Source organism: Manis pentadactyla, chromosome 6 (genome assembly GCF_030020395.1).
Source record: "Manis pentadactyla isolate mManPen7 chromosome 6, mManPen7.hap1, whole genome shotgun sequence".
NCBI classification, from domain to species: Eukaryota; Metazoa; Chordata; class Mammalia; order Pholidota; family Manidae; genus Manis; species Manis pentadactyla.
The window spans coordinates 98070052-98079636 of NC_080024.1; the positions used below are offsets into that span (position 1 = coordinate 98070052).

Sequence of the window (9585 nt, forward strand, 5' to 3'; positions counted from 1 at the left end):
CTCTTTATAAATAAGATTTCTTAAGGCTGTAATGATTTTGTTATCTGGAAGCGGGAGTGTGGGAAGAAATGTAAAGTACAGGGCAGAGGGCACGCCGCAAGGGCCAAATCACAAAGGTCATGGAAGCATGCTCACAAAATGCCTTTCTTTGGATTGCCACCACCACCCTGAAGTCAGCTCTTTAGAGGAGAAAACTCAAAGGTGAGTCCAATTTTAATTTTAAATCAATGCTCACCTATAGCATATATATTTTTGAATCATTGTCATCATAGAAACAAAATGATCCTCTTCCCGCCTAATGCACCGAATGTCTTTAGTGACTGCCTGTGATTCTAAGTGGTACGACTCTAAGACAGGAGATCGTCGCACATGCATGGGATGGTAGATTTTAAACTGTAGATGAGGACATGTGTGGCCTCATCAGCAGGTGTCTGCAAATTCATTGCCTTGTATTTGAAAGTCAGATAACCACTGCTATGAAATTGATTTTCTTCCCAAAAAATAGTTGCGTCAAGAGCATGTCATGGCATCTCTCTGCCCCAGGAGGTGAAGGGCTGTGGGAGCCACGTGTCTTCCATAGAGGCCAAGTAGGGTTCCAAGGAGTGAAGACTTTATAAAAAGTATTATCATACCAAAAGCCCTCATTCCCACTTAGGCTACTATTTCATAAACTCACTGGGTGTGTCTTTTGCTTCTTATGTTCTTTTAATCCCCAGAAAGTGTCAGAAAAAGATAATGTCACTGGAGAAATTAGTTCATAGGTGATGTATAAAATGCTCCAGTTTGTATATACTGTTTGAATTTTGTCCTCTGCACATTTCCATGTAGTCCTGTTTCACACCATATGCAATAATGGGCTTTGTATATGTAACAAATTCTCACGCATTACTTTTCACATGTGGCTATTATTTAGGGAGAAGATCTTGTTTTCTGTTTTTCACAAATGGTTGTTCCTTTTCTCTGTGTTCAGTTCCTGCCAGCTAAGCAGAGTTAGAGCTGTAGGGAGAGGAGAGAGGGAAGGAGTTAATGCTTCTTCTAGGCAGGCAGGAATCCCACTAAGCTTTCTGGGCAGTCTTCTGAAGTAGCATCCCATTCTGTGATGCATTCGATTTTGACCAAAATTAGAGGTGGGTTTTGACTTTGCTGACCCCCTTCACTTAGAAACACAGAGCTTTCCAGAGTCACCCACCCTGTTGGGTATGTTCCATCTTTGCATTAGCTCTTAGATAGTGAGCCATCCTTAATTACTTGTCCAGCTTTACACAAACAGGGTGGTGTGGCATGGCAGAGAGCTGCAGGAGGTGTGTGTTTTCCCCTCCAGGCCTTACACGAGTGGAGAGGTGTCCATGTGCACTCAGCAACCTCAGGGGACCTGTGTGCATGGACATGCCCAACACAGTTTTCCAGTTTCTTCCAAGCTTACGGGAAAAAGCCATGCCTCCTTCAATCCACTATCCCTTTCTAATAATTGCATCCCTTTCCTTTCCAGCGAGCATTCTTGAAAATTCGAGTGGCCTCTCCTCGCTGACCCACCTGCACCTCCAGTTCCGGCTTTGCCTCACTGGCATCTGGCTTCTGCTCCAAGCTTTTCTTTTTATTTTTTATTTTTGACTTGCGCTTCATTTGCTATGTGACCTGCTGGCTCTTATGAATCTTCCAGACCTTTCCTGACTTCCTGGCATCCTCCCGTCTTTACCCTGCTGTTCTGCAGCCCTCTCTCTTCTGCTGCTCTGACCCCATTTGGCCGTGGTTCTGCTCGGCATGGTGAAATGGAGTCACTTGCATTTCTCCTTTCTCTCCTCTCCTGCCCACCCCCCCAGGGTTCAGCCCTCCACTTCTCATCTGAGATCTCAGTGCCGCTGTGACGTCAGATCCCGGCAGTAGAACGTGGGGCTGGAGCTCAGCATTTCCCACCCTGAACTCCTCAGGCCTCCCAGACCTGCTCCTCCTCCCAAGTTAGTCTGATAAGTGGCACCAGTGTTTGTCTTGTCATCCAAGCCCTCGGACCAAAGCACCATCTGGTGGCTTTTCCGTGCCTCTCTACCTTTTGTACACTTGTAATCCCTTCTTCCTCAAGGCTTTCCCAGGGGGGTTTCCTAGGAATTTGTTCTCCCGCCACCTGGAATACATCTGTGGTGCCCTGCTCACCCTTGTTTCTCCTCCCAGTATGACACAGCTGATCTGTATCTCAATTATTTTTGTCTTTCTTCCTCCCAACTAATTTCTAGCTCACTGAGCACATTAGGCACTCACTCAGACTGTATCTGAACAAATCACTAGCAAAATGGAAGCAGGGTAGGATGTAGGAAAGGGAAAGTGATGGTCATCTTCAGACTTTTAGGGACAATGGAAGTGGCTGGTGCCTGTGGTCCCCACTGATAGCCCCCAGGACAGGCACATTTTACAGCTTCCCTCAGACCCCCACTATTAAACAATGTCAGTGTGTTAGATGGCAGTCCCTTGAATATGCCGCAGAATCTAGAGAGAAGGGACTAGAAAGAGCAGAATTCAGCATTTTGACCTTTCAGTAAATGAGCTCATGTTTGGCCCTGGGCTAGCAGTCTGCTGCATGAATACAGGAGAGCTCTGCCCCTGGGTAGTTGGTGTCTTACCTGTGTTAAGAGCTGAATCACTGAGCATTCTAGACAAGGGGAGGGGCTGCTTTGGGAGGAGTAAGGTGAGCGAATTGCACGGGAAGTCAGCACTGGGAAGGAAAGCTTCATTTAGAATCGCAGTTTTCTGGGGTGCAGGCAGGGAATGCCACATTTCACAGTAGAGAATGGCAGCATCAGTCTCACTTGGCCATGGTGGTGGTGGGGTGATGGTGGTCATACATCCCAGGTGTGTCCCAGGTAGGCTGACACCTTTCCATCCTGAGACTGCCACTGAAACAGCACAAAAATGAACCTCCATCTCCAGTCCAAATGACATGTCAGTACCGGGGGATGGGTGGGTAACACATAGATATTTAGGCATTCTTAAGGTCTAGGTTTAAAAATAAAGTGCCTTTTTGTAACAGCTGTTACCCTGTGCCTAGCACTCTGTCGGACATACAGGTGCCCCGGGTGACAGACCCCTGAGGTCCTCCATCCGCGGGTAGTAGTGACAGTGGTGTCAGTCCCAACCATTTTCACATTCAGGCAAATTGAATTCACATGGGAAGTCAGTAAATACAGGGTGTCAGCAGAGGCGGCAGTGAGTGACAGGCACCTGCGGCTACTTGCAATGGCCCCAGAGCGAGCATGTAATGTGTGGGGCTGGCCCTGCGGGCCTGGGGTTTGTGCAGGGAGTGCAGGAAAGAACCAGGCACATTTAGGTGGTGCCGAAGCTGCCGCTTTGGGGGGACTGTGTGCATGGAGAGTAATAGTGAGGGAGGTGACTGGATGGACGGAACAGACTGGAATCATTTCTGGCCAGAAGAAATAGCTAGAAAGACTGCAGAAGCCTCAGTGGGAGGTAGGAGAGGCTGGACTTCATCCAGTAAAGGGAGAGGGCCGCTAGAGCTGGGGGCAGCAGGGTGAAAGCCACATGCTGGGACTCTCAGAAGGAATGTGCTGAAAGTGGAGCTCTTCAAAGTGAAATCAAATATGATGGGAAACTGGGAATCAGTGACTGGCCATCTAGTCTTGTAAACTGCCTTTTATTGTCAGATAAAATTCATGTCAAACACAGCCACATTTCTCTGGGATATAAATGTCCTATCTTGAGTCAAATCAAGAAGCCAAGTTTACTGTTACATTGGCGTAGGAGACAGGATGGCAGACGGCCCACAACCCTCACTGTCTGTAACCTCGGAGTCCCAGAATGCACGTAGCCCACCGAAGCTCACCTTTCCCATAAAATGTGGTGGAACCCGACTTCATTTGAGCCGCCGCGTGTCAGCACATTGGAAATGACACGAGGAGGTGTCTGCAGCGTCGCAGGTGTGCCCCCATCCTACCCCGGGCACCCTCAGCACCTGCCCGGGGTGCTGCGAGCCACTTGCTCTGTGCCTCGACAAAAACTACAGCTGAATTCTTGTCGTGCAGGGGTCTCTTTCAAGTTGTTTCTTGTTTTCTTTGTAAGTACCTTTTTTCCAAATGGGTTTCAGAGAAGTCTAGTCCTTCCCATGGAGCTCGTGTGATTCCAGACGGCTTCACAAGGGGAGAAAATCTTTCTCTGTCCTATTCAGTACTTCCTCGCCCACCACACCCTGTCTGCCCAGAGTGAGAATGGCGCGCACTTGCACGCACGCACCTGTTCTGTAACTCCTTCACGGAGTCGTGTGGCCAGCGCAACATCTGTGTCCCACAGTGTGTGCCGCTCAGCGGACAGCGCTCCCAGGTCAGCACGGCCCCCGCACCAGGCCCTGTGTCCCACAGGTGGCCCTCTCCTCCGTCCACCCGCAGGCTGGGAGCCTCCTGGAAGGCCCCCCGGGACGGCCCCGTGCTAGGAGGAGGCACAACCAGCTCTAAGTGACCGTGAGTGCCTGGGGTGGGTGGCGAGAGCAGGAAGGGGGGGCTTCCACAGCTCAGACTCACCTATGAGTGGCTGCTTTTCTGTGTTCCAAGACCAAGGTCAGCTAATTATTTTAAATTAAAATGCATGTTATTGAGATCTCAGCTTATCATAACTACCATCTGGATAAGCGGTCCCTAATGAAACATATTTAATGACTAATCCCAAAATTTAGAAATTTCCAAATCAGATTCAGCATTAACTCCGTTTTCCCCGTGCTCCTCTCTAATCCAATATTAAGAAGTATCTGTTTATTTTAGAAATTAAAAACTCCACCGAGACTCGGCATCCTCTCTCGTTTTCCCTAGTGCTCTCCCCGGAAGCATAAACAGAACCAGGCACACCCCCAATAACCCCGCGGCCGCCGTCGGACGCTACAGACATTCCCCGGGACGCAGGAGAGCCGAGCTGACTGCTCAGCAGACACTAGCAAGGCCGAAGGGGACACGTTGACTTAGTCACTTCTTTCGTGACCAGCATTACTCCCAGAAGCCAGGGCCGGGGTGACCTGTCTGGAGCTTTTCAATATCCTGGTTGGTTTGCAGCTTCTTAAGAAAAGAAGACCCCGAGGTGGAGCAAGAGTCCCCCTGCGCGAGCTAGCGCCCTCCTCCCTATCCTCGTTTCCTCCCAGAGGTTTTTTCTGCAGCCATCCACCATCACCTTTTTTAAAAGTTCAAAAGGAGGAATGCCTGCAGTTGTTGAAGAAGAAAATGTGCTGCTCTGGATATTTTTGTTTAGCCTAAAGAGCTTTTCCAGATCAAAAACCGTATCCAGTGGGTTCCCTGTCCCAGGAAGAAATGCAACGGATGACAGTTTTCTAATTAGCTTTCGTGCGCTTAGAATTGGGGTTTGCCTGGCCACCGATGGCCACGTGCCTTTTCTAAGCATCCGCTTTTCACTGGCCAGTGCATGGGGTCTGGGAAGCCGGTTAGAGACCCGGGGTCCGAGCAGATGAGGGACGTGAAGCCCGCTCTGGTCTGAACCACACTCGTGCCCGAGCAAGTGGCAGCGAGCTGTTTCATTGTTTTTATTACTCGAGCTGCTGGGACGAAAGGAGTGGAGCAGAGGTGGAGAAGTTGGTGGGAACGCGGCCTGAGGTCGGGGAGGGCGCTTCTGCCCGAGCCCGGAACTGGCAGCCTCTGCGTGCCGCTCAGGTGGACTCGGGCGGCCGTGGGCTGCGCGCCGGTGCGGACGGAGCCCTTCCCGGGCAGAGCCGCTGGCCACCGCCTCCGCCCGCAGCCTGACCGCCCGGGACGGTCTGCGGGCGCCCGGGGGCCCCGCCTGGGCCTCCCGAGCGGAGTCCGCCCGCGGACCAGAGCCCGGGCGAGGCGCGTGGCCCCGGAGCCCGCGCCACGCTCAGCCGCCGCCCCCCGCTGGGGCCCTGCAGGGCGCAGCCCCCGCGGACCCGCCGGCGCTGACCGCCTTCTCTCCTGCGCCAGGTGCGGGAAGAGTGCCGACTCCTGAACGCGCCGCCCGTCCCGCCCCGGAGCGCGAAGCCCGCGGCCGCCAGCCCCTCCGTCCCCCCTCGCACGGCCCGGCCGGCGCGGCAGCAGACGCGCTCCCCTAGCCCCACCTTGTCCTACTACTCTTCGGGGCTGCACGACATGTAAGTCCTCCCGCCTGGGCGCCCTTCAGCCCGCCCGCAGCCGGGCCAGGGCCCCAGAGGTCCCCTTCAGGGCCGCCGTCACCGGGCGGCGGTGGGAGAGGGCATGTCTAACTTTTTACTGGACCAGCAGGGTGGGCTGTGGGTTTTGAACTAGGATGCAGGGGCCGAGCCAGTGCTCCGGGAGGACACGGGGCACGGAGTCGGTGAGAAATTCAGTGACAAAGGCCAACGGGATTCTCTGGAAGCCGACTCCGGCCTGCGTCTGTTCCCACAAGCCAGCATCTAGTTCTGCCTCGTTGACCTAAACACATGCACCCCCACCTGGGACTCAGACTTGGGAGCGCCTGCTGGCTCTGTGCTCTGACCCTCCGCCTGGCTGGAATCCCTCTTGACCGTCGCCAGAGGTGGTCACCTTGCAGAGCTGAGCCCTCACCTGTTTGCAGGGCAGCTCATCCTGTTGTGGACAGGTGCCAGTGATTCCTTTTGAGTCTTTCATCACATGCAGTTGAAAATCCATCTCCATGTAACTTTCAATTGTTTCTATGTCTAGAAAAACAAAAATAAGACCCACCCCACTTTCCCACTTCTCTTTGTCAGCCTGTGAAACTTTAAAGTCAGCTAAGAGGAAGTCTTCTCTCCTCCAAAAGAAGCCACCCCCGCCCCCCTACCCTCCCCCCGCCCACTCCATAGCTACATCCCCTGGCCCTGCCGCCTAGCCCCTGGTCAGCCTGCTCCCTGACTCTGGCTTCACTGTCATTCCTAAGACACAGTCCGGAGCTGAATGCCTGCTCCCGGGGCGATCTTTGCAGTTCAAAGTAGCTTTCCTTTGCAGCTGTTTTTGTTCTCTGGACATTTAATCCTATGCCAATAATACTCGGCTGTACAGAAACCAAGGCATAAGCATTCCGTCCCACTCAGGCCTCTGTCTGGAAGTCGAGTCCCAGGTGGTGGAGGTGTAGCCATGTCACCACAGCAGTGTGGAGTGTGAAGAGCTGATGGGCTCCTCTCCCCGTCACCTTTGCCCCGCAGACATCACACATTCGCCACAGCCCCTGTCAGCCATAAGCCAGCACATGGCTTAATTTTTCTCATCGTAAAGATCCAGGTACCCACCAACAATGATTTTCTTGTTAGATTTTTTTAATTATGTTTTTGCCATCTCCCCTGCCCCTGTAGCATTTCAAGTCATCGTGTTTATGGCCATAATTACCAATATATTTTAGTAATTTATAGATTCTTTGTTTAAACCCAGTGAGGTTAGCAGATACTTTATCTAATTCATGATAAGAAATAATATTTTTGTGCTACATTTTTCTACTTGGAAGGGACATCCATGGGATCAGGGTAGGCTTGATAGTTGTGTTTTACGTTTTTTCACTAATCTCACTTTCTGTGTTTGCTTTTAAGCAGCATCACTCAAAGTGACACAAGTCCTTCTGAAAGTGCTCCCGTTTCCTGCTACCCCTGTACCCGCGTGGAAGCGGACCCCCTGGGCCTGAGGGCCCCGCTGGGAAGGCCTGCTGAAGCTCTCTCCTCCAGGCTCTCGTGGCCTAACCACTATTCGGGAGCGTCGGAGAGCCAGACCAGGAGTGACTTCTTGCTGGACCCAAGCAGGAGTTACAGTTACCCTAGACAAAAGACGCCAGGCACACCAAAGAGAAACTGCCCAGCACCTTCGGATTTCGATGGCTGTGAGCTCTTGGCCAGTCCCCCCAGATCTGTCACTGCGGAGCTCAGTAGCAGCGTCTCTGGTTGTCCCAAATCAGCCAGCTACTCTCTGGAGAGCACAGACGAGAAAACTCTGGCGGCCGGCACAGCAAAGCAGAGTATTTCATGCCCCGCCTTGCCCCCCAGGGCCCCCAAGCCGGTGGAAGAGAGAGCCGCCTCCAACACGTCTCCTCTGCCACTGAGAATCGATGGTGCTGAGGAAGACGCGAAGTCAGGGTCATCGGACCTGTCCGAGGACCAGCACTTCGTGAAAAAGGGCATGCAAGACATCTTCCCCATCCCATACCCCTTCTCGTCTCCGCTGCACCTGCAGCTGGCCCCCAGGTCCTGCGGTGATGGCTCCCCATGGCAGCCGCCTACTGACCTGTCGGGACTGTCTGTTGAGGAAGTATCCAAGTCGCTGCGGTTTATCGGCTTGTCTGAGGATGTCATTTCGTTCTTTGTTACCGAAAAGATTGATGGGAATTTGCTTGTTCAGCTCACAGAAGAAATCCTCTCAGAGGATTTCAAATTGAGCAAACTGCAGGTGAAGAAAATAATGCAATTCATTAATGGCTGGAGACCCAAAATATAGCCATACTAGTATTAAACAGAACTGATAAATGTGTGTGCTAGAAGGGGTGGGCTGGGACACAATTCCATGTTTTTTGCACTAAAAACCTTCTCTGTAAATAGGGATAAGAGAAACTCTTACTATGCAGATTATTTTGAATGGTGAACAGGCTATTTTGTACATCAATAAAAATGCTGTACAGAACACTTAGAAGTGTGCCTTGTACGTCACTCAACACTCAGAGCTGCTAAGAGACAAAAGGCATGTTCAGAAAAATAATTCTTTCCCATGTAGGTTTATGCAGGAAGGTGTGATATTTATTACAAAATAGCCAAAACTGGAAGACATAAGAATCTTAAAAAATAAAAATAAAAAAAACACCCTTGAACAATAGTTCCCTCCTTGGGGGAATCGACTTTTGACAATTAAATCTCTTCTGTGCTCTGTCATTTGGATTGCTCGATGCTAACTGTTTTGATCTTGTGCCTGAAACTGTCAGTGATATGAAATGACACTTTAATGTTATATGCTTGGTGGGGATCTTTTCATTGAAAGGCATTTTCTTAAAGTCATATAATAGAAGATATATGACATCCTTAGAAATAATACAAATCATGACCACAACAATTATCTACAACTGTTATCTATAACTGCTGCTAATTCACTGAGCGAGCAGAGAAAAAAACAATACATATATGCATATATATGTATGCACAATACAAGCATATACTTTAAGCATCATTGTGAGTCTGATGTTTTAGATTCCATCTGTTGACTTTCAAGTATCCATGGAGGCCTGGGGCCGCTAACCAAGCTGACTGGTAGGAGCAGAGGACAGAATGACCCCGAAGCGTCTCCACAACCCCTTGGAGCTCAGTCCTCAGGCTCCACCACTGACCGCTTGGGGGGAAGCAGCACAGAGTCTGTTTGGAAGAATTAAATTTGATTTTACACTCGTGGTGGGACAGGGATTTGCATGTGGTCTCCGCCAGTGTCTGGGGAAATGACAGTTTCTGTTGGATGCTGATCCTTCAGTCTGAGGTCTCACCTCCCAGGCATCTGGTAGGGAGAGGCCTGGAGCATGTTCCCCAGAATGTGTTAGGGGTTTCTCAGCAGGCCTGTGCTTTAGGAGAGATCAGAAAACAGATGTAGATCTTCTGTTATTACACGTTACATCTGTTGAGTCATTTTTTAAAGTATC

The 9585-nt window shown here is 50.8% G+C and overlaps 1 protein-coding gene across 2 annotated transcripts in view; it reads left to right on the forward strand.

Moving 5' to 3' along the window:
* The window catches only part of GAREM1 (GRB2 associated regulator of MAPK1 subtype 1), a 186463-nt gene extending 177873 nt beyond the window's left edge, over positions 1 to 8590 (forward strand). Inside the window, exons 5-6 of one of the 2 annotated variants that reach the window (XM_036885524.2) lie at positions 5937 to 6103; positions 7511 to 8590. In XM_036885524.2, the coding sequence (XP_036741419.2) occupies positions 5937 to 6103; positions 7511 to 8405 (1062 nt within the window). In that variant the 3' untranslated portion in view covers positions 8406 to 8590. The remainder of the gene's footprint in view (positions 1 to 5936; positions 6104 to 7510) is intronic. The other variant, XM_036885533.2, reaches the window with a different exon arrangement.
* Positions 8591 to 9585: the final 995 nt, after the last annotated feature.